The sequence below is a fragment of the Globicephala melas genome, chromosome 3, assembly GCF_963455315.2.
Source record: "Globicephala melas chromosome 3, mGloMel1.2, whole genome shotgun sequence".
In the NCBI taxonomy this organism is placed as follows: domain Eukaryota; kingdom Metazoa; phylum Chordata; class Mammalia; order Artiodactyla; family Delphinidae; genus Globicephala; species Globicephala melas.
The window spans coordinates 62,102,506-62,127,773 of record NC_083316.1 but is presented as its reverse complement, the minus strand read 5'-3'; the positions used below and the strand labels follow the sequence as shown (position 1 = coordinate 62,127,773).

The following is a 25,268-nucleotide window of genomic DNA, read 5'->3' as shown; positions in this document are numbered from 1 at the left end:
ATATAAAGTTACCATAATCATATGGTAACTTGAAAACAAGTGTCCATACAAAAACTTATATATAAATATTCATAATAGCCAAAAAATGTAGAAACAACTCAAACGTCCATCAAATGAGTAGATAAAGAAAATGTGATACATCCATACAATAACATTCAGCCATATAAAGGAATTAAGTATTGATACATGCTATAAAATAGATACACCTTGAAAACATTATGAATTGTATTGTTTGAAAGTTATATTTCAGTGAAGCTAATTTGACAAAAATCAGCTTGGGTACTTTTATAAATCTTTATGCCTAGGCTGAACGTAGATCAACGAGATCACTCTCTTATGGTGGAACTCAAGCATAAGTATTTTATTTTATTTTTTTTTTTGCGGTACGCGGGCCTCTCACTGTTGTGGCGTCTCCCGTTGCGGAGCACAGGCTCCGGACGCGCAGGCTCAGCGGCCATGGCTCACGGGCCTAGCCACTCCGCGGCATGTGGGATCTTCCCGGACCGGGGCATGAACCCGTGTCCCCTGCATCGGCAGGCGGACTCTCAACCACTGTGCCACCAGGGAAGCCCAGCATCAGTATTTTTTAAAGCTCCCCAGGTGATGGCATTGTGTAGCCAAGGTTGAGAATCATTGCTCTAAAATTAGCTCTAATCTAAATGAGTTTCTGATTTAGGAAACTCCAGAAGAGTTCAGATCCGAGGTAAGAAGACTCTAGATTTCCCCATCTTGCTGCTCAAAGTGTGGTCTTCAGACCAGCAACATCAGTATCACTTGGGAACCTGTTAAAAATGTAGATTCCTGGGCTCCCCTCACCCCCCGGGCTCTGTAAATCAGAATCCACAGTTTAATGAGATCCCCAAGTGATCTATATTTTAAGAAGCACTGCTCCAGGTCAGTGGTTCTCAATCTTGGCTGAATGTTGAAATCATCTGGGAGTTCAAAAAAAATATTGACGCCTGGGTTCCACCCCCAGTGATGCTTCTGGTGTGAGGTACAGCATCTGTATTTTAGAGGTTCCTCAGGTGATTCTAATGTGAGACAAAGAGAGAATAACTGATGTAAACATACTGTTTGGGGGACATTTAATGGTGAAAAGAAGAAAAGATAGTTAAAAATAAAATTTATGGGCTTCCCTGGTGGCGCAGTGGTTGAGAGTCCGCCTGCCCCGGTCCGGGAAGATCCCACATGCCGCAGAGCAGCTGAGCCCGTGAGCCATAGCCGCTGAGCCTGCGCATCTGGAGCCTGTGCTCCACAACGGGAGAGGCCACAACAGTGAGAGGCCCGCGTACCGCAAAGAAAAATAATAAAATAAAATTTATTTATTTAGTTTTTGACATAAAGGTAGAGGAACATGCATAAGCAAGTGGAAATTATTGATGACAAAAATTTGCAGAGGTGTGGGGAAGGAACGGGAGTACAGCAACAGTAGAGAAGGTTTGCCCTAAAAAGATACAAGAAAAGAAAAAAAATGATCAAGCATTTTCCCCTCCAGGTACAGGAGTGTGATCTTTTATATGATTATTAAAGGCTACTCAAATTTAAGTGGCCAGTGGTTTGTGAGTTCTTTTTTTTTTTTAAGGACATTTTATTTATTTGTTTGTTTATTTATGGCTGCGTTGGGTCTTCATTGCTGCACACGGGCTTTCTCTAGTTGTGGCGAGCGGGAGCTAATCTTTGTTGCGGTGCACAGACTTCTCATTGCGGTGGCTTCTCTTGTGGAGCACGGGCAGGCAGGCTTCAGTAGTTGCAGCACATGTGCTCAGTAGTTGAGCACGCAGGCTCAGTAGTTGTGGCGCACAGGCTTAGTTGCTTCGCGGCATGTGGGATCTTCCCGGACCAGGGCTCGAACCCGTGTCCCCTGCATTGACAGGCGGATTCTCAACCACTGTGCCACCAGGGAAGCCCCTGTGAGTTCTTAAGGGAAGACTGTTTTTAAACTGCACTGGAAAATATGTGGCTACTTCTGAACTTACCTTTCTTTTAATATATATATAAAAAAAGAGTGTTTATTAATCCAGTGGTAGATATTCCTTCCCAATAACCAGAGTACCAGTGTTCCAATATCGGTGTCCAGTTTCTCAGTTCTGGGGAAATTGAATTCCTACAGACGGTGGGAGCTGAGCTGAGTCGGGGGTGTTCTTCCTGGGTGTGTCATTTGGGCCTGAAGGATTCCCCTCACCAACAATGGGCCTCACCTTGTAATGACCAGTGCCTCTCTACCCGTAACTGGTCTTTGCAGAATCACTTTAAATACTCTATAAAGTATTCCCTAGGCAAAGTTATGAAGCTTTGCAGAGCGGGTCTTTGCGATCTCTCATTTCATCCCGCACCCTCCCCATCCCTCCCACCAGCCTTATTCTGCACATGTTCTTCTCCAGGTGACTTGGGTCCACTTCTGTGTTCCAGCATCACTATACTATGCCCTTGTCTCCACTGAAATTCGCCACGTGGAGTTGATGTGTGTAGTGTGTGTGCGCGTTTAAGTGCTTTAGTGAGTCTCTGCTAACTTGGTGCGTAACTATTAAAGGAAACCCACAGTCTCTTCTCCCTTCTTTCCTTCTCCCTCTTCTTCTTCCTCCTCATCTCCCTTTTCTCCCTCCCTCCTTTCTCCCTAACATCTCCCTCTCCTCTTATTCCCTCCATCTCAGGCACTGAGGCTCTGAACCCTTTACCAAAATGAAAAGAAGTGACTTAAGTGGTGAGACATGAGAACCCAGTGACCCTAAAACCATTACTGTTTTTGCTAAACGCAAGCCTGATCTTAAACATGCAGGGAAATTTCTACACTCCTGAGAGGGAAATTACATGATCAGTTATTATCAGTATGAGATAGCACATATGTGGGTAGCATGCAATTAAATTCCAAAATTCAACTAATGCATTTAAATACTGCAGAACTACCTTGTAGTTCTGGATAGTTTTCCTGTCTTTAAACTCCCAAACTCTGTAAAATATCTGAGTTTTCTCTTTGTTATACTTTTTAATGTCTTTATGGAAGCATAGAAATTTTTACAAGTTCTATACTTTAAAAAAGCTTAAAATTTTCCTGATTACAGTAATAATGCATGCTAGTTATATAAAGCACTGTAGAAAATAAAAGTCTTTTGTAGTTCACCCCACCCATCCCCCTATCCCAGCTAACAGTTGGGTGTATATTTTTCCATATTTCCATTATTACCATCTTCCCTTCCCACGTATGTATGCCTCTTTTAAAAAAAATTCACCTGGAAATATTTCTAAAATCCATCACTTTCCAAAGGACCAGTTCCAGGGAATTGGTACATGACCTTGTCTAGGGATTTTAATAACTTTTAACATTTTGATGGGGAGTAACCCAAGATTTATGATACTTTATTCAGTTCCCTTAAATGTACATTTGGTTTTCTTGATTTATTTAATAACTTGGAGTCCCTAGGGTGTTTGGTTATTGTTTTAATCACTTGTCTTCTATTGTATTTCCTTGGCATATATCTCCAACCACATCCTTGTCAAAATATTCTGATTCGTACATTTTAGAAAGTAGCATCACAGCGTACTTAGGAAGGTTGGTTGGCTTTTGTTTTTTTCATCATGATTTGTCTCATGATGATTCTGCCTGTGATGATTTTTCCCAGCAAATAATTCATCACTGGGATTACTCACAACCTTTAGTGTTCAAAATTCATCTCATCTTATTAAGTTCCCTTATTTTGCAATATCTGTGGCTCTTCTGAGTAATGAAAAATGAAATAAATGAATAATATACAGATAAACTTTCTTTAAAAGTTATTAGAAAAATATGTTTTATTTAACCATGCCTAATACTTTGGGGGTATTCCAGTGAGCTCTGCTTTTAAAGATGAGAAATTTTGGGGCTCCTCCTTCTTTCTTGCCTTTTTTTGGATTGAATGAATTTTGTTTTGTTCTTCCGTGGTCCAGAAAAGTCCTATCTTTGTTTTTAAGTTACCTTAAAATTTTAACATGCAAATTTTACTTAGCTAAATCTAAATTTAATGAACAGCTTTACCCTCTTCCAAACAATACAAAGACTTTAAAATGCTTTCATTCTGATTTCCCCTCCTGACTTACTTGCTCTTTTTATCATCCAGGTTTTAGCTCTGTTTGCTTGTTTTTAACCCTACAAATTAGACACCATCATCATCATTCTGTTAAGATTTTGTCACATTCACCATTTTCTTTGCTCATCATCCCTACTTGCATTCAGAGCTTCCAGGATCAAACCCTAGTTCCCGTCATTTTGGACTGGCTGACAGTCTCATGGTATACAGGTAGTTAGTTAAATGCCTCAGGAAGAAAATGAGGAATCCAGGGAAATATTGCCCCCCCCACCCACATAGTGCTGCCTCCAGGCCTAGAGGCATCCCTGCATATTTCCGTCTCACTGTCTAGTTAGTGGGTTTTATGGAATAGAGAGGGAAAAGGAAATCTTTTAGAATTCTAAAGTTAAACATATTCACTTTAAAGGACTGTCACTTATTCTGAGATCGTATTCATCCTACCTTTTGTTGCTATTAAAATTACCTTTATTTTATGGTAATGGTAGTTGAAAGTTTTTTGGTTTTTCTTTAATTCATGAATTTTGTTTTAACATTTCCTTACTTGGCAAATACAACGCTGCCAATCGCAATCCAGATTTTTTGAAAATTTATGGGTCCTTGAAATCCCAAGCCACTGCTGTAGACAACTAGCTGTGCATTTGGGGTGTGGACATTGAACCACCTGAAAACACGTCCTCTTATTTTCAGGGGCCTTATTGGTTATTCCCATGTGGACAAATCCTATGGTGTTAATGGTGCTTTGCAACCTTTTATTGGATTATCAAGTAGTCCAACGATTGAAGTTATATCTAACAACTTCTTCCATAAGGCTGAGTCTATACTAGCAAAATGACATGGGTGCCTCATGCACACCCGGCATACATCTGGTGGTGTTTATGCTCCCAATTTTTAAAAAAACACCCACTACCCATTGTGTGGCCAGTAACTTACCATGGGCCTTTCTCATTTGTAACATGAGGGCGTTGGACTAACTGATCTCCAAGTTCTTTTCAACAGTAATGTAGGTTGTGATTGTATTTGCACATACAGTTTTTAAAAATCTTAAAGAAGTATAACTATTTCACATGTAGTTGTATTACATGCAAGTTTCACGTTGTAAATTTAGATGTGGAAGACATTCGTTTTTCTCATGCAGGCTAATATTTAAAGGGCATGTCGCATCTGTGATGTGGGCGCCGCCATCTCGGCAGGTGCTCTTTCTTCATTTCCCTATGAGTGTTCAGCATGAAGTCTACACTGGATGACTTGAGTTCTCATTTCACTGCTGTAACGAATGGTCATGTTTAAGTACAGCCAGATTATTTATTGCAGAGGGTCACAGGACTCATTTTTTAATTGTCACGTGCTTGACCTTAAAGTTGTTATGTAAACATTCAGTCATTGTGACAATATAGACAAGTGATGACTGCTTGAAGATGCACAACCACACATTTTGGAGGCCTCTGAATTCATGACCAAGTTGTTAACTGCCAGGTTTGTTATTTCCTGTAAATATGAGGAAAGGAAGTATTAAAATCATTGATACCCATTTGAGAAAGGAAATTAACATTTTCTAAAAAATTCTTTTCTAGTGAAGGAAGCCCGTCCCCCAGAATGGAGCTGCTGCACAATATCGATCCCAACTTTGTAGATGTTTCACCATGTGAGTACCTTGTTTATTGCTACTAATTTACATAGTGTTGGCTCACAAAGACAGTTTTATTACCTAGTGTCTCTCTAGCCTAATTCTCTTTCTCCACTTGAGTTTGCTATAAAGGTAAACAGTTCTCCATGGTACCTGTTGTTCCAATCTCACTGTGGCTTTGGTGCCTCAAAGGGTGAGTGCTGCTGAATGGCTTATATGACCTTATAAGCCATTTCCCTCTCCATGACTCAGTTTTCCCATCTATAAAAGGAGAACCCATGGGATCTCTGAGCCTCCTTCTAACTGTAAATGTCATGCTGTTGTTGCCCTGTTCTTACCTGAGAGTGTCAGAGCCTCCTTCTAGAAAACTCAAGGTCAAATAAGCCACCGCATCATCTGATCAGGCTGGTCAGGTGCTGCCCAGACCTGCTGGGTCTCATAAACCCATGATTTCCCTGGCAAGGCTGCAATTTAGCTTGATTCTGCCTACTGCCTAAATTAACCCATAGGGAACCCTATTAATTCCTGCAGAGAAAGAGGCCATGTGGTGCTTTCACATCCCCACAGGTTGTAATAGTCCTATATAAATACGATGCTAGTGGCCCTGATGCCCCTACATCGTGCGTTTGGGCCTGGAAAACCTTAACTATTAGACCCTTTGCCCAGGTTCCATCATAAGGCCTCATCGAGAGACTGTCTGCAGAAAACAGTGCTCTTATACTCCCTTCATTCACTTGAGTGCTCACGTCCCCTCCATTTAGACATACTGCTACCCCATCATTCAGGCTCTCCTTACTCTTTTATGCTCTCCAATCTGTGTTACAACCTGCCTTAAGATTCCCCCTTCTGGAGAATGACCCCCAGTAATTCTGAGTGTGTCTTCAGGCATCTGAGGTCCAGCTCACCTCGCCAGCCTCACTCCAGGCCCTCCTTGCCATCTTCTTGCCCTACTAGCCACTTGCCATTTCCAAGCATGCAGATCGTCATACTTAGGTCTTGAACATACTTTTCCCTATGGCTGAAACACCTTTCCCTGCCTCTCCACAATTTTTCCTCATCCCTTAAAACTCAGCACAAATGTCCCACCTCTGTGAATGCTTTCCAGAAGCCCTGGAAGAAGCCGTACTCCTTCCTCTGTGCACCCCTTCGTATGTATCTCTGTAGAGTGTTCACCAAATTCTCCTGTATGTGCCTGCATTTCCCACCAAGCCGAGAGCTCCGGATATCAGGGTCTATGTCATATTTATCTTTACATCCTCATAAGTTAACACAAACACCCGGCACTGGGTAGGTACTCAGTGATGATTACTTAATGACTGAATGGACAGTTGGAGGAGAGTTGAAATGGAATAAAGACCACTTAGAATCACTAGACCTGGAAAGGAAAGTGCCCTGAGATAGGTAGGAATGGCTACAGGATGGAGAAATTTCTATTTTTATTGGAGTAAAGAGACGTCAGTGAGAGAGGCAAGGGTAGTAATATGTCCGATGTGGTAGCCACGAGCCCTGTGTGACTACTTAGCACTTGAAACATGGCTAATTGTGGATCAAGGTGTGCTGTGAGTATGCGCACATCCGATTTTGAAGACTGAGTATGAAAAATATAAAACATATATACATTTATTACTTGTTGAAGTGGCAATACTTTGGATATATTGAGTTTAAATATATTGATCCCAATTTCATCTGTTTCCTTTTCCTTTTTTAATGTGCTTAATAGAAAATTTAAAATCACATGTGTAATTTGCATTGCATGTCTATTGGTCTAGAAGAATTGTTCTAGAAAATGCTTGGAAATGATTTGATCAGCTGTGTGAGAGGATCACAGACCTATGATTAGTTACTGTGGAGCCACGTCAATCGTTTAAACTTTTCTCTGCCCCAGCACACCTAGGGATATGATACATTCCAGTCTGTAACCGGCTCACTGCAGAAGTGATTGCTAACCAGGAGCCAGTCATATCAGAAGCCCTCAGGGTGGCCAGAAGGGAGGCAGGAACGCTTTTTACAGCTTCTGAGTAATTTAATGCACTGCAAAGCCCTGCGTAACCTCCAGGGATGTGCTGAACGTGCCTGCCCACATTACAGTGGTTTTAAGCTGTCCTTATCCACTAAGTTCCATCTACAAGTGAAAAGCCTTAAGCCCCCTTTACTCACTAAGCTGCATTTTGTCATGGCATCAGAAATGGGAGCTTGAGAACTATACGCCCATAGTGACCATAGTGCCGCTTGCCGCGGGCTTCTTAGCATAACCTGCTGTGATTTCTGCGTCCCCTCAAGTGCCTCTAGCAAAGTAATAGCACAGGCAGAAAGTTTCACCAGTGTAAGAATTGGGGCATGGAAATCAGAAGAGAGAACTGTCTTAGCCTTGCCCCTCATAGATTGTAAGGTCTTGAGTGAGTCCCTTCACTTTTCTTCCACTTAGTTTCCCATATGTTAATTGCTGGACTTACTGAGACCCTTCGCTGGTGTCACAAATTCAGAGACACTTTCTGGCTGCCTGCTGCTCCTTCCCCCCTCCTAGGAGTCCACTCCAGGCCTTCCTGTTGGCCTTTCCTGCCAGCCTGGGGACTCTTGCTCTAACCCTGAATGTAATGAGGGACGTTGTCAGGCCCTGCCATTGACAAAGAGCCACATTCACTGTTGGTTCACAAAAACAGGGTGTCCCCTACTGTGTGTACCTGTGGGGGGCAAGGTGCCGCCTCCTCTTATGCGTGGGCAATACGGGGGGGCGGGGCTTTTCTGCCCTGTTTTTATATCCATTTCACACCACTGTGTGGCAGAATTAGGAAAAAGGGGAGTTATCTTTGGGGTCCTGCACTCCAGAGGATGGTGATACAAGCCCAGTTCCTTTTCTGGGCAGTTAGTTTGTGGGGGAAAAATTAAATCCAGCTACAAGAAAATATGTATTTATAGGACAGCCAAGTCTGCATGTTATATTCACAGAATATTTTTTATGACTATAAAACATATTCTAGAGGCTGTTGTGGAATAAAATCAGAAAGCAGCCAATCTAGGGTATCAATGAAGGATTGGCAGTTATCACAGAAACAGGTCTTTGGTTTCTAACTCCAGCACTTCCCAGATGATGTGTACTTACTTATGGGAGAAGAGAGTAATATTCCACCTCCACCTTCCCCAAAGCCACTTCGTCACTTCCTCATCTGTGAGGTGAAGACTGAATTAAGTGACCTCTAAGGTCCCTTCTAGCTTCAGCATTCTATGGGTTTCTGTATACACAGGACCTCAAGGGAGCAAGCTGCTTCCTCACTTTCTCCTTTTTCAACCTGCTGGAAAAGGTGCACGTGTTAATAAGCAGTGGTGTAGCCAAAGACATGGCTGTAAATAGATGAATACACGTGATAATGTTAGGAACATTGTAAGCACTAGAGTAATGTGAATATTATATGATTTTGCTGTTACTACATCCTGCCCACCTTTCTGATCCCCATTCTAAAACATCACTGCATCATTCCAGTTTTTCACCTGCACTGTCTCCTTTAGCTGGTCTTGTCGGCAGTGGTGGACCAATGTCTCCTCCTGTCATGAATTAGAGGAATCGATGTTAGACTTTTCCCAGGGAAGCCCTCCCTTCCAAGTAGGACCAGATCCCTCAAAATCTGGCCTCTTGGGTTTTAACATCTGTATCACCTCCCTCTTATTCTAAGAGTAGAGGGCACCCGCAGAGGCCCTTCCTACTTGTGGAGTTAGGGTTTTTTCATGGCCACATACTCTTGGTAGGTTGTGGCTTGGGTACTAATAGTAAAACTATTTCCAAAAAAGACTAGTGTACACACACGCACACATACACAAACACACCCCAGAAGTCATAGAATCTCCCGTAGACCAGGAGATTCTACAATAAAGCATAAAGATGTCTCGAAGAACCATAGATCCTACCCATTGGAATGGCTACAGACAGAAAGGAAGGAATGGAGGAAGGAAAATAACTATTGATGGAGATGTGGAGAAACTGGAACCCTTGTGCATTGCTAGTGGGAATGTAAAATGGTATAGCTGCTGTGGAAACAGTATAGCAATTCCTCAAAAAATTAAAAACAGGACTACCGTATGATCCAGCAATTCCATACCTGGATATATACCCCCAAAGAACTGAAACCAGGGACTTGAACAGCGCTATTCACAATAGCCAAAAGGTGGAAGCCACCCAAATGTCCATTGACAGAGGAATGGATAAACAAAATGTGTGACATACATACAATGGAATATTATTATTCAGCCTTAAAAAGAAAGGAAATTCTAACATATGCTGCAACATGGTTAAAACTTGAGGACAGTATGGTAAATGAAATAAGCCAATCACAAAAAGACAAGTACTGTATGATTCCACTTACAGGAGGTACGGAGAATAGTCAAATTCAGAGACAAAAAGTAACATGGTGGTTTCTAGGGATTAGGTGGAGAGGGGAACGGGAGTTGCTGCTTTTTAGTGGGTATAGAGTTTCAGTTTCACAAGATGAAGAGTTCTGGAGATGGATGGTGGTGATAGTAGCACAACAATGTGAATGCACTTAATGCCACTGAACGATGGTGGTTAAGACGGTAAATTTCATGTTATGTATATTTTACCACAATTTTAAATATTAACAGTAAAGTGTAAAATCCAAAAAAAGCATAGAAACTCCATGAAGACAGGATCTGTACCCTTTTCATTTACTGCCGCATTCCCAGTGCATAGCACGAGGCCTACCATCATACGAAGTTCTCAATAAATATTTGTTAGTGATGAACAGATCAACAGGTTAAAGTCTCTGTTTTATTGTCTCTTAGACTTGAACCTAAAAGTGCCTCCAGATGGCAATTCACACTCTCCTCTTAAACCCTGAGCTCTCGTCCTACCTTTTGTGCCTAAAAAAAAAAAATAACACTCACAAGCTACTTTTTATTTTAATTAACATTATCACATACAGATATTTGAAACAATTTATTCAGCATATAAATGCCCACCCTCACCCTTCCCCTAATTGAAAATATCAGATGATGTGGCATTTTCCCTGCCCTCCTCATTCCTTTCCCCGAGACCTCCCTGATGGACAAATACATATGGACAAAGCCCCTGCCCCAGTCTCAGCTCAGCCTGACTTCCCCTCTGAGTTGAGGGCGCTGCTGCTTCTTCCTGTTCTTTGTGCTCTGTTCCCATCCCTGCCTTCCTGGAAGGCTCCCTTTCATTGTTGCATTGGTCACGGGCTCTCTCAGTGCCCCAAAATCTGGCTCTACTTTTATCTCCCCTGCCACCGGCTCCCATGGCCAGTGTCACACATGTGGGCTGTAATTGCTTTCCTGTGTGCTTTGAGGAAACTTTTTATTCATCTTCAGGGGTTTTGTTCTCAGGTGACCTTGCATGGACATGTTCTCACATAGTATCTTTTTCTTTCCTCCTTCCTTTCTAAGATCCTAAGATTTATTCTCCCCCTGTGGACGCCCCCCCGCCCCCCCCCCCCCATTTCTTTAAAGTGTTTCTTTCTAGCAGGCTGACCTCAGTGTCTTCCTTCAGCAGTACAGAGTGGGCTGTGGAGGAAACCTGGGCGGGAGCCTGAGGGAAGGGGACGGTACCGTTTAAGCTGATGTAATGGGAAAGGCTGAAAACATCCAACATGGTGGGGAGCAGCTGTGATTCCAGATTAGGCTCCGAGGTCCTACAGGTGTGAATTCCACTCACCCTGATTCTGAGGCACTCCAGCTCCAAGCTCTGTGGCTCCCCTCGGTTCTAGTCAGCCTACCTCAAACCAGGAGGAGAAATGATTTCAAAGGCATTAGTTAGCCTTAGAGAAAATATATATATTCTCATCCTACAGGCCCCAGGCTTGACCTGGGCTGTTCTGAGGTAAAGATGCTACCACCTCCACCTGTGAGCACAGCTCACCTTGGAAGTCAGACGTGGCATTCTGTGAATCGTCAGAATTCTCACGTCTGTCCAATTGTGTAACGTGTACGTAGATAACCCTACACACGTGCACACGTAGAAAGCACTTAGACTCTGCTGGCAGAAGCTTGATTAGAGACGAAGGGCCCTGACAGATGTTAGCATTTTCCACACCAAAGGCCAAGTCTTCAAAGTGATTCTGTACAGCATTGCTACTATTTCATTGAAAGGGCCTCTTCTCTTTGAAGGTTATAATGGGATGTTATTTCTACTCGTGATTACAGGGTGAAAGAACAGTCTTCGCTCCCTCCCCTCTCTCACGCGTGCATTTTCTGGGCTGAAATTGCCAGGTCCATACTCGAGATCCAAGAGTCGTCCAGGTTTGCATGCTTGGCGCTGCTCCGTGTTTCCTCTTAAGAGCAAATTCAAATCCATTCCCTGACATTAGGTTGCCATTTCTGAGATGATTCATTCAGGAGATACTGCCTGCCCACGACGTGCTAGGTACAGTTGTACGTACTGGAAATCACGTAGGCTTTAGGTTTTGTTGGAAGAGAACACAGACACAGCCCCTCACTTCCCTGCTTGATGGCTGTCAGTGGTTGCCAACTGCCTACAGCCACAGGCAGACTCCTTAGCCTGCCTCTTACAACCTCTGTCTTTCCGCCGAAGCAACCCCTCAGCACCATTGCAATGCCGTCCGCCATCTTCCTTTGCTACTCTGACCCTTCTCGGGGGCCCAGGTCACATCCCTACTGCTCCATGAAGCCCTGCCTGATTCCTCCAAACTAGAGTCCCTTGAGTTTCTCCGGAGCATCCTGAGACACTGAGCTCTTGCTTCTTCATACTGTAGTTATTTATATTCATGGAGGGCAAGGTTTCATCAGTATAGCTCTCTCGATGCCTCATGTATAGGAGATTTAGACATACTGAAAGAATGAGTGCTAATGAACTAGTCATTTAAATTCGTTATCATCCACTCATTTAATTAGAATAACTCTAGCAAGGGCTTCCCTGGTGGCGCAGTGGTTGAGAGTCCGCCTGCCGATGCAGGGGACACGGGTTCGTGCCCCGGTCCGGGAAGATCCCACATGCCGCGGAGCGGCTGGGCCCGTGAGCCATGGCCGCTGAGCCTGCGCATCTGGAGCCTGTGCTCTGCAACGGGAGAGGCCACAGCAGTGAGAGGCCCGCGTACCGCAAAAAAAAAAAAAAGAACAATAACCTTATACATTATTTTCAAAGCATGTTCGTTTCTTTCTGGGCATATTTGAGAAGTCACAACACAGGACAACTTTCTGTCTTTCAGCCTGAAATGAGATGTTGAGCAGAATTTTAGAAGTTAGATGGGATACATGAGGCCCACCAGCCGTCAGTGAGATTGCCCGTCATTCCAGCCACTAGAAGGCACATTGGCAGTCAGTTCATCCACCCGCTTTACAATCCAGATGGAGAAACTGAGGCACCAGGTCACAAACAACTAAGAGATCACAGACCTGGAACCCGGAGCTCTCCAGGTCCAGGCCTCACATATAAGATATGATCTACTGACTTCAGGGGTCTCTTTGCTTTCTGTTCTACACTGGTTTTGATGGAAAAGTATAATCATCTCACTCAAATAACAGCATGTTGATGGAGGATTATACGTTTAAACAAGGCTGGGAAAACAGATCTCCTCGTGGCACTAACCTTGCTATTTCACATGTAACCTGACGCTGTGGGTGATGGAAGCTTCTCTTTGTAAAGCTAGTTATGGAAACCCAGTTGGTGCCTTGTAGTCATTACTTTTGAGGATGGTGGTGGGATGAGGGAGCAGGGTGTGGGGATAGGGCAGTGTAGCCTAATGGAACATACAGAGTTCCGAGGTGTCAGAAAGACCTGAATTTGAATTCCAGCTTTGACTTATTTCCTGTGAGCCGGTGGATAAGTTCTTTGAGTTATCTGTTTCATCACCTATAAATTGGAGACAGTTATAGCTATCACCTGTAAATATGTCCAAACAATAACTAACAGCCTATATATCCTGGCTGCTGGATTGGAGGTGCAGTGTCTGCACTTTTTATGTTATGTATTTCTGCAGTTTTATTTTTTAGTAATGAGCATGCATTACTTCCATAATCGGGAATAAAGCCATAAAGATTTATTTCTAAAAACTAGCTTAGAGGGTTCTTATGAGATTGTAATATCTAGAAGGTTGCTGGATTCTTAGTGAGTGGAGGTATGGGCCATACCAGAGTTCTTGGTCCCTATGCCCACCTGTCCTGGGTCAGAGAAGCTAGCATGTGACAGCATTTGTCCTCAGCTATTAGCCCTGATACCCTGACTGCCTGAGTTCCATTCTTTCTATCAAATATAGGAGCTCATTTTACAGCTTGTCACAAAGTTAGCAGAATTTTGTGTCTTCTCTAGCTGCCAATATTTTTCTGTAGCAGTTCGTCAAATTTTCCTTGGTCTGGGTTGGTACATACCCTCAATCCCAGAGCCTAAACACAGATAACTTTTCTCCTTTTTAATTTTCAAAGCCTTTTATTCTGCCTCCTTCACTTTGGGGAGTACTAAATGGGTTTGGAAATGTGGCCTTTTTGATGCCGAAGGCAGTCCCACAAGCTTCGTTTCCTATCCGCCCCACTTCACACAGTGCATCTCAAGTAACATACATCAAACCTTCGTTGTTAACACTTGGTGCTGGCGTACTGGCTTTCGTCCTGAGAAAATAAATAAACCAAACCAAACCCACAGCACTTTAAAAACACTAATTAATCCTCACCACAGGCCTAGACTACACAGAAATGGCAAATCCCACTGCCCCAATTTTATGTTTGGAGAAATCAGGGTAAGCACCTTTTTTAAGACTTCTCAGGGCCAGATAACAGAAACTGACTTGAAGGGCTTGGGCTGGGCCTACCTCTGGGAGAAGGGCATCTGGCCATGTGGTTACTTGCCCAAAACCCCATTTACACATCAGCTTTTCTTTCTTCCCCCAGGGTTACGATGATGCCAAATCCTCTCATTCCCAACTGACCACTTATTTATTTGGTTACTTTGCTTTAATTCTGGTAGAGCTTAGAAATTTTAGCAATGGCTTCCAAGAGTAGCCTGACAATTCTAGTTTATTAGAAGGTCTATGCTGATTTTGATACTCAACACAGAAATAGACTACCGTCCAAATAGTCCCTTTCAGGTCCAGCCCCTGTGCCCACTCCACCCTCCACACTGGCGCCTTCTTTGTACCCAGGTCTCTTCAAGATTTGGGGATGTCCAGACTGTCTCCTTTCTCTCCCAATCTAGACCAGACATCTTCCTACCTCAATTCCCCAGTCTTACAGCCTGTAAGGGTAAAGATATATACCGTTCTTGAAATTGTCAACCGTAAAATTCTGGAAAAACATAAAACCTCACTAAATTTTATGGGACAAATCCAGTGGAATTAAAGTGTATTAAGTCCACTTTCTAAATGTTGACTAATCTGGTCAGATTTTTTACGGGCTTTAGGGTACTTTTGTGTAAGGCTGAAATGAAAGTTTTTAAAACATTTCTGAGAAGTACGCTGCAGAAAGCTGAGGACGTGGTCTGCCTTAAGTAACCCATAATGTAAGATGTTAGTAATCAGGCATTTATAGATTAAAATCTGCTACCACTGGCAGCAAATACCTAGAGAATAAATACATGGTCCGTGCTTCTGAAGAGCCTTTTGAATCAGAGGAAAAATATATATGCCCATGAAATGCTATTAACACAATTATAAAATAAAGTAGCAACAAATGATAAGCAATAATAAATCAAACACATAGGCATAAGGAGAAATGAAGAAATAATGAGAGGCATTTGGGGTGATTAAGGTAGACTTCCTCAGAATGTATAGTTTTAAATTTATTATTTCAACAACTTTGGTTTTATCTTTCTTAATTTTAATGTGAATGAAAGAAAATAATAGTTAACATTGTATTAATTTTCTATCGGTGCTGGACCAAATCACCATAAACTGAACGACTTAAACCAACAGAAATTTATCTGGGTTAAAATATGGATCTCAGGGGCTTCCCTGGTGGTGCAGTGGTTGAGAGTCTGCCTGCCGATGCAGGGGACACGGGTTCATGCCCCGGTCCAGGAGGATCCCACATGCCGCGGAGCAGCTGGACCCGTGAGCCATGGCCGCTGAGCCTGCGTGTCCGAAGCCTGTGCTCCGCAACGGAAGAGGCCACAACAGTGAGAGGCCCGCGTACCGCAAAAAAAAAAAAAATATGGATCTCACTGGACAGAAATCCAGGGTGTCAGCAGGGCAGCATTCCTTTCCGGAGGCTCTAAGGGACAATCCATTTCCTTGTCTTTTCCAGCCTTGAGAGGCTGCCTGCCTTGCTGGGTACGCAGCCTCCTTCTTCCATCTTCTCCTTCTTCCATCTTCAAAACCAGCAGTGAAGAGTTGAGTCCTTCTCAGAGCACATCACTCCAGCCTTGCTTCCGTCATCACATCTCCTCCTCTGACCTCTTCCATCCATCTCTTCCACTTAAGAAGTCTTGTGCTTACATTAGTCCCAGCTGGATAATCCAGGATACTCTCCCTATTTTAAGGTCACCTGATTAGGAACCTTAACTCCATCTGCAGTATGAATTCCCCTTTGCCATCTAACCTCACATGCAGGTTCTGGTCACTTGCTTACAGGTGATATCTTTGGGGGACCATTATTTTGTCTACCACAGATAACTACTCTGTTGCACTAGACTTGATGAAAAATACAAAGAGTGCTTATAATCGAGTTGAAGAGAAGAACAAAAACATACAAAAAGTTAAAAGAGAATCAAATACAGTTGAAGTCAACCGTGGTAGAGATGTTACCAGTTCTGCTTGATTAACTGCCAGGTCATTGCCCTTGCTGTGCAAGGCTAGTTCGTGAAAGGAAGGGAGCCTTTCTCTGAACATGGTTGTAAGATTTCCTGAAGTGGAGATCAATCCCAGGACGAAGAAGTGTGTCAGTAAAAGGGTGTGTGAGTAAAATTGTTCTGGGGGCAAAGGGAAGGCAGGAAAGAAGAGATGAAAAAGATAAATAAGGATAGGGTGTTAGACAAAGGAGATTAGCCTTGATCCTGTTAGCAGTGGGAAGCTCCCTGTTTGTTTTTTACACGAATAATACATGGGAGGGTATTTGTTTAGAAATTTTGAAAAATATAGAAACGCTCAGGGATAAATGTAAAAATCACTCTAATTCCACTATCCTGCCACCCCAAAGAAAGCATTGTTAATATTAATGTTTGGTGTGCTTTTTCTCTTCTCTCTCTCTCTCCCCTCCACACCCTCACTCACAGACAGACATACACATATGCACACATTCTTACAGAATGCAGATCATCTGATATATTATTTCATTTCCTAATTTTTTTTCCTTTTTTAATATTATCATTTTATTTTTTTAAACATCTTTATTGGAGTATAATTGCTTTACAATGGTGTGTTAGTTTCTGCTTTATAACAAAGTAAATCAGCTATACACATACATATATCCCCATATCTCTTCCCTCTTGCATCTCCCTCCCACCCTCCCTATCCCACCCCTCTAGGTGGTCACAAAGCACCGAGCTGATCTCCCTGTGCTATGTGGCTGTTTCCCACTAGCTATCGGTTTTACATTTAGTAGTGTATATATGTCCATGCCACTGTCTAACTTTCTCCCAGGTTACCCTTCCCCCTCCCCACATCCTCAAGTCCATTCTCTACTAGGTCTGCATCTTTATTCCCATCCTGCCCCTAGGTTCTTCATGACCATTTTTTTTTTATAATTCCATATATATGTGTTAGCATACTGTATTTGTTTTTCTCTTTCTGACTTACATCACTCTGTATGACAGATTCTAGGTCCATCCACCTCACTACAAATAACTCAATTTCATTTCCTTTTATGGCTGACTAGTATTCCATTGTATATATGTGCCACATTTTCTTCATTCATTTGCCAATGGACACTTAGGTTGCTTCCATGTCCTGGCTATTGTAAATAGACCTGCAATGAACATTGTGGTACATGACTCTTTGAATTATGGTTTTCTCAGGGTATATGCCCAGTAGTGGGATTGCTAGGTCATATGGTAGTTCTATTTTTAGTTTTTTAAGGAACCTCCAAACTGTTCTCCATAGTGGCTGTATCAGTTTACATTCCCACCAACAGTGCAAGAGGGTTCCCTTTTCTCCACACCCTCTCCAGCAGTTAGTGTTTGTAGATTTTTTGATGATGGCCATCTGACTGGTGTGAGGTGATACCTCATTATAGTTTTGATTTGCATTTCTCTCATGATTATTGATGTTGAGCATTCTTTCATGTGTTTGTTGGCAATCTGTATATCTTCTTTGGAGAAATGTCTGTTTAGGTCTTCTGCCCATTTTTGGATTGGATTGTTCGTTTTTTTGATATTGAGCTGCATGAGCTGCTTATAAATTTTGGAGATTAATCCTTTGTCAGTTGCTTCATTTGCAAATATTTTCTCCCATTCTGAGGGTTGTCTTATCGTCTTGTTTATGGTTTCCTTTGCTGTGCAAAAGCTTTTAAGTTTTATGAGGTCCCATTTGTTTATTTTTGTTTTTATTTCCATTACTCTAGGAGGTGGATCAAAAAAGATCTTGCTGTAATTTATGTCAGAGTGTTCTTCCTATCTTTTCCTCTAAGAGTTTTATAGTGTCCAGTCTTACATTTAGGTCTCTAATCCATTTTGAATTTATTTTTGTGTATGGTATTAGGGAGTGTTCTAATTTCATTCTTTTACATGTACCTGTCCAGTTTTCCCAGCACCACTTATTGAAGAGGCTGTCTTTTCTTCGCTGTATATCCTTGCCTCCTTTGTCATAGATTAGTTGACCATATGTGCATGGGTTTATCTCTGGGCTTTCTATCCTGTTCCATTGATCTATATTTCTTTTTTCGTGCCAGTACCATATTGTCTTGATAACTGTAGCTTTGTAGTATAGTCTGAAGTCAAGGAGTCTGATTCCTCCAGCTCCGTTTTTTTCCCTCAAGACTGCTATGGCTATTTGGGGTCTTTTGTGTCTCCATACACATGTTAAGTTTTTTTTTCTAGTTCTGTAAAAAAATGCCATTGGTAATTTGATAGGGATTGCATTGAATCTGTATATTGCTTTGGGTAGTTTAGTCATTTTCACAATATTGATTCTTCCACTGTAGTTTTGATTTGCATTTCTCTAATGATTAATGATGTTGAGCATTCTTTCATGTGTTTGTTGGCAATCTGTATATCTTCTTTGGAGAAATGTCTATTTAGGTCTTCTGCCCATTTTGGATTGGGTTGTTTGTTTTTTTCATATTGAGCTGTATGTGCTGCTTGTAAATTTTGGAGATTAATCTTTTGTCAGTTGCTTCGTTTGCAAATATTTTCTCCCATTCTGAGGGCTGTCTTTTCGTCTTATTTATGGTTTCCTTTGCTGTGCAAAAGCTTTGAAGTTTCATTAGGTCCCATTTGTTTATTTTTGTTTTTATTTCCATTTCTCTAGGAGGTGGGTCAAAAAGGATCTTGCTGTGATTTCTGTCATAGAGTGTTCTGCCTATGTTTTCCTCTAAGAGTTTGATAGTGTCTGGCCTTACATTTAGGTCTTTAATCCATTTTGAGCTTATTTTTGTGCATGGTGTTAGAAAGTGTTCTAATCTCATACTTTTACATGTACCTGTCCAGTTTTCCCAGCACCACTTATTGAAGAGGCTGTCCTTTCTCCACTATACATTCCTGCCTCCTTTATCAAAGATAACGTGACCCTATGTGCATGGGTTTATCTCTGGGCTTTCTATCCTGTTCCATATATCTATATTTCTTTTTTTGTGCCAGTACCATATTGTCTCGATAACTGTAGCTTTGTAATATAGTCTGAAGTCAGGGAGTCTGATTCCTCCAGCTCCATTTTTTTCCCTCAAGACTGTTATGGCTATTTGGGGTCTTTTGTGTCTCCATACAAATGTTAAGTTTCTTTTTCTAGTTCTGTAAAAAATGCCATTGGTAATTTGATAGGGATTGCATTAAATCTGTAGATTGCTTTGTGTAGTTTAGTCATTTTCACAATATTGATTCTTCCAATCCAAGAACCTGGTATATCTCTCCATCTGTTTGTATCATCTTTAATTTCTTTCATCAGTGTCTTACAGTTTTCTGCATACAGGTCTTTTGTCTCCCTAGGTAGGTTTATTCCTAGGTATATTATTCTTTTCCTTGCAGTGGTAAATGGGAGTGTTTCCTTAATTTCTCTTTCAGATTTTTCATCTTTTGTGTATAGGAATGCAAGAGATTTCTGTGCATTAATTTTGTATCCGGCAACTTTACCAAATTCATTGATTAGCTCTAGTAGTTTTCTAGTGGCACCTTTAGGATTCTCTATGTATAGTATCATGTCATCTGAAAACAGTGACAGTTTTACTTCTTCTTTTCCAATTTGTATTCCTTTTATTTCTTTTTCTTCTCTGAATGCCATGGCTAGGACTTCCAAAACTGTGTTGAATAATAGTGGCGAGAGTGGACATCCTTGTCTTGTTCCTGATCTTCGAGGAAATGCTTTCAGTTTTTCACCATTGAGAATGATGTTTGCTGTGGATTTTTCGTATATGGCCTTTATTATGTTGAGGTGCGTTCCCTCTATGCCCACTTTCTGGAGAGTTTTTATCATAAATGGGTGTTGAATTTTGTCAAAAGCTTTTTCTGGATCTATTTAGATGATCATATGGTTTTTCTTCTTCAATGTGTTAACATGGTGTATCACATTGATTGATTTGCGAATATTGAAGAATCCTTGCATCCCTGGGATAAATCTCACTTGATCAATGTGTATGATCCTTTTAATGTGTTGTTGGATTCTGTTTGCTAGTATGTTGTTGAAGATTTTTGCATCTATATTCATCAGTGATATTGGTCTGTAATTTTCTCTTTTTGTAGTATCTTTGGTTTTGGTATCACGGTGATGGTGGCCTTATAGAATGAGTTTGGGAGTGTTCCTTCCTCTGCAATTGTTTGGAAGACTTTGAGAAGGATGGGTGTTAGCTCTTCACTAAATGTTTGATAGAATTCACCTGTGAAGCCATCTGATCCTGGACTTTTGTTTGCTGGAAGATTTTTAATCACAGTTTCAGTTTCATTACTTGTGATTGGTCTGTTCATATTTTCTATTTCTTTCTGGTTCAGTCTTGGAAGGTTATACCTTTCTAAGAATTTGTCCATTTCTTCCAGGTTGTCCATTTTATTGGCATAGAGTTGCTTGTAGTAGTCTTTTAGGACGGTTTGTATTTCTGCAGTGTCTGTTGTAACTTCTCCTTTTTCATTTCTAATTTTATTGATTTGAGTCCTCTCCCTTTTCTTCTTGATGAGTCTGGCTAAAGGCTTATCAATTTTGTTTATTCTCAAAGAACCAGCTTTTAGTTTTATTGATCTTTGCCTTTGTTTTCCTTGTTTCTATTTCATTTATTTCTGCTCCGATCTTTATGATTTCTTTCCTTCTGCTAATTTTGGGTTTTGTTCGTTCTTCTTTTTCTAGTTCCTTTAGCTGTAAGGTTAGATTGTTTATTTGAGATTTTTCTTGTTTCTTGAGGTAGGATTGTATTGCTATAAACTTCCCTCTTAGTACTGCTTTTGCCGCATCCCATAGGTTTTGGATCATCGTGTTTTTGTTGTAATTTGTCTTTAGCTATTTTTTGATTTCTTCTTTGATTTCTTCAATGATCTCTTGGTTGTTTAGTAACGTATTGTTTAGCCTCCATGTGTCTATGTTTTTAACATTTTTTTCCCTGTAATTGATTTCTAATGTCATAACAATGTGGTCAGAAAAGATGCTTGATATGATTTCGATTTTCTTAAATTACTGTGGTTTGATTTGTGACCCAAGATGTGATCTATCCTGGAGGCTGTTCTGTGTGCACTTGAGAAGAAAGTGTAATCTGCTGTTATTGGATGGAATGTCCTATAAATATCAAGTAAATCTAGCTGGTCTATTGTGTCATTTTAAGCTTGTGTTTCCTTATTAATTTTATGTTTGGATGATCTGCCCATTGGTGTAAGTGAGGTGTTAAAGTCCCCCACTATTATTGTGTTACTGTTGATTTCCTCTGTTATAGCTGTTAGCCGTTGCCTTATGTATTGAGGTGCTCCTATGTTGGGTGCATATATATTTATAATTGTTATATCTTCTTTCTGGATTGATCCCTTGATCATTGTGTAGTGTCCTTCCTTGTCTCTTGTAACATTCTTTATTTTAAAGTCTATTTTATCTGATATGAGTATTGCTACTCCAGCTTTCTTTTGATATCCATTTGTATGGAATATCGTTTTCCATCTCCTCACTTTCAGTCTATATGTATCCCTAGGTCTGAAGTGGGTCTCTTGTAGACAGCATATATATGGGTCTTGTTTTTGTATCCATTCAGAAAGCCTGTGTCTTTTGGTTGGAGCATTTAATCCATTCACGTTTAATGTATTTATCAATATGTATGTTCCTATGACCATTTTCTTAATTGTTATGGGTTTGTTTTTGTAGGTCCTTTTCTTCTCTAGTGTTTCCCACTTAGAGAAGTTCCTTTAGCATTTGTTGTAGAGCTGGTTTGGTGGTGCTGAATTCTCTTAGCTTTTGCTTGTCTGATTTGATTTCTCTATCGAATCTGAATGAGATCCTTGCTGGGTAGAGTAATCTTGGTTGTAGTTTCTTCCCTTTCATCACTTTAAATATATCATGCCACTCACTTCTGGCTTGTAGAGGTTCTGCTGAGAAATCAGCTGTTAACCTTGTGAGAGTTCCCTTGTATGTTATTTGTTGTTTTTCCCTTGTTGCTTTCAATAATTTTTCTTTTTCTTTAATTGTTGTCAGTTTGATTACTATGTGTCTCGATGTGTTTCTCCTTAGGTTTTTCCTGCCTGGGACTCTCTGGGCTTCCTGGACTTGGGTGGCTATTTCCTTTCCTATGTTAGGGAAGTTTTCGGCTATAATCTCTTCAAATATTTTCCTGGGTCCTTTCTCTCTCTCTTCTCCTTCTGGGACCCCTAGAATGCAGATGTCAGTGAGTTTAATGTTTTCCCAGAGGTCTCTTAGGCTCTCTTCATTTCTTCTCATTCTTTTTCTTTATTCTGTCCGTGGCAGTGAATTCCACCATTCTGTCTTCCAGGTCACTTATCCGTTCTTCTGCTTCAGTTATTCTGCTATTGATTCCTTTTAGTGTATTTTTCATTTCACTTATTGTAATGTTCATCTCTGTTTGTTTGTTCTTAAATTCTTCTAGGTGTTTGTTCTTTAATTATTCTGGGTCTTTGTTAAACATTTCTTGCGTTTTCTCGATCTTTGCCTCCATTCTTTTTTCGTGGTCCTGGATCATCTTCACTCTCATTATTCTGAATTCTTTTTCTGGAAGGTTGCTTATCTCCACTTCATTTAGTTGTTTTTCTGGGGTTTTATCTTGTTCCTTCATCTGGTACATAGCGCTCTGCCTTTTCATCTTGTCTATCTTTCTGTGAATGTGGTTTTTGTTCCACAGGCTGCAGGATTGTAGTTCTTCTTGCTTCTGCTATCTGCCCTCTGGTGGATGAGGTTATCTAAGAAGCTTGTGCAGTTTTCTGATGGGAAGGACTGGTGGTGGGCAGAGCGGGCTGTTGCTCTGGTGGGCAGAGCTCAGTAAAACTTTAATCTGCTTGTCTGCTGATTGGTGGGGCTGGGTTCCCTCCTTGTTGGTTGTTTGGCCTGAGGCGACCCAACACTGGAGCCTACCCGGCTTTTGGTGGGGCTAATGGCGGTTTCTGGGAGGGCTCACGTCAAGGAGTACTTCCCAGAACTTCTGTTCCCAGTGTCCTTGTCCCTGTGGTGAGCCACAGCCACCCCCCCACCTATGCAGGAGACCCTCCAACACTAGTAGGTAGGTCTGGTTCAGTGTCCTGTGGGGTCACTGCTCCTTCCCCTGGGTCCCGATGTGCACACTACTTCATGTGTGCCCTCCAAGAGTGGAGTCTCTGTTTCCCCTAGTCCTGTCGAAGTCCTGCAATCAAATCCCACTAGCCTTTAAAGTCTGATTATCTAGGAATTCCTCCTCCCGTTGCCAGACCCTCAGGTTTGGAAGCCTGATGTGGGGCTCAGAACCTTCTCTCCAGTGGGTGGACTTCTGTGGTATAAGTCTTCTCCAATTTGTGAGTCACCCACCCACCAGTTATGGGATTTGATTTTATTGTGATTGTGCCCCTCCTACCTTCTCATTGTTGCTTCTCCTTTGTCTTTGGACATGGGTTATCTTTTCTGGTGAGTTCCAGTGTCTTCCTGTTTAATGATTGTTCAGCAGTTAGTTGTGATTCCAGTACTCTCGCACGAGGGAGTAAGCGCACGTCCTTCTACCACGCCGTCTTGAACCAATCTCCTATGTTTACTCTTTTAGTAACTTTCAAGTATACAATACTGTATTGTTATCTATATTCACCATACTATACTTTAGGTCCCCAGAACTTTTGAATCCTATAATTGGAAGTTTGTACCTTTCAACCACCATTCCTATTTCTCCTACTTGGTTGGAAGCAGCAGTCCTCACCTTATAATTTTCAAGGTTAATTTCTTTTTTTTAAAATTTTATTTATTTATTTTAATTTTATTTATTTATTGGCTGTGTTGGGTCTTCGTTGCTGCGTGCAGGCTTTCTCTAGTTGAGGCTATCAGGGGCTACTGTTGGTTGCAGTACACAGGTTTCTCATTGCAATGGCTTTTCTTGTTATGGAGCACAGGCTTGAGGCATGGGGGTTCAGTAGTTGCAGTACATGGGCTCAGTAGTTGTGGCACGTGGGCTCAGTAGTTGTGGTTCACAGGCTTAGTTGCTCTGCAGCATGTGGGATCTTCCCGGACCAGGGCTAGAACCCATGCCCCCTGCATTGTCAGGTGGATTCTTAACCATTGCACCACCAGGGAAGTCCCAAGGTTAATTTCTTAGCATCACCAATGCATTTGAATTTTTTTCTTTTAAAAATAAACTTATATACCTTGTTTTGCTGTTTTTGGAGGGAGGTTTTATTGAGATTTGTAGTTCACCATACTGCCAGAAATGAACATTGACTATGAGGCATCAGTTAGAGAACTATTTTTTTATTCAGTTAATATTTTCAGCATCGTGTATTGAATTATTCATTCTTGTTCACTGTCTTAGTTTTGATTCACAAAAATGTAGAACATGAGACAAAGACTTGAATGTAGTCAGTTTACTTGGGAAGTGATCCCAGGGTGCAGGAGTGAAGAACAAATTTAATTTTATGTAAATTACTTTTATAGATTTCAATGTTTGCTTCCTTTTACTATAACTAATTTTATCTTGAGATAGAAATTTCATTTTGATTCTTTTTTTGGTTGGTTTAGGTACATCTTTGAATTATCTTCTTTCAATGGAAATTTCATGGGTGGTGTGCTTTCTGAGGCCTTGAATATTTGAGAATCTTTCTGTTACTTTCATGCATAATGACAACTTTGTTGGATAAATAATTCCAAGGTCACAATTTTTCCCTTCACAATTCTTTAGACATTGCTTATGGTCTCTGAAGTTTATTATTACAGAAAAGTAACCTCAGTACACCCTGATAGCCTTGCTTTGCAGGTATCCAGTTTTTCTCCCTCTGCCTAGATAATTATAGTGTTCTGTCTTTGGTACTGATAGTTTAAAATATTTATATTACCAATGTAGTTTGGATTTAGTTCATCAGCGTTTCCTGGTACACAGTG

At 41.2% G+C, this 25,268-nt stretch overlaps 1 protein-coding gene across 1 annotated transcript in view; it reads left to right on the top strand.

Annotated features, from left to right (window-relative positions):
• Positions 1-25,268, top strand: part of ARSB (arylsulfatase B) — a 186,178-nt gene that overhangs the window by 110,933 nt on the left and 49,977 nt on the right. Inside the window, exon 6 of the mRNA XM_030846513.3 lies at positions 5,633-5,703. Coding sequence (XP_030702373.2) covers positions 5,633-5,703 — 71 coding nt within the window. The remainder of the gene's footprint in view (positions 1-5,632; positions 5,704-25,268) is intronic.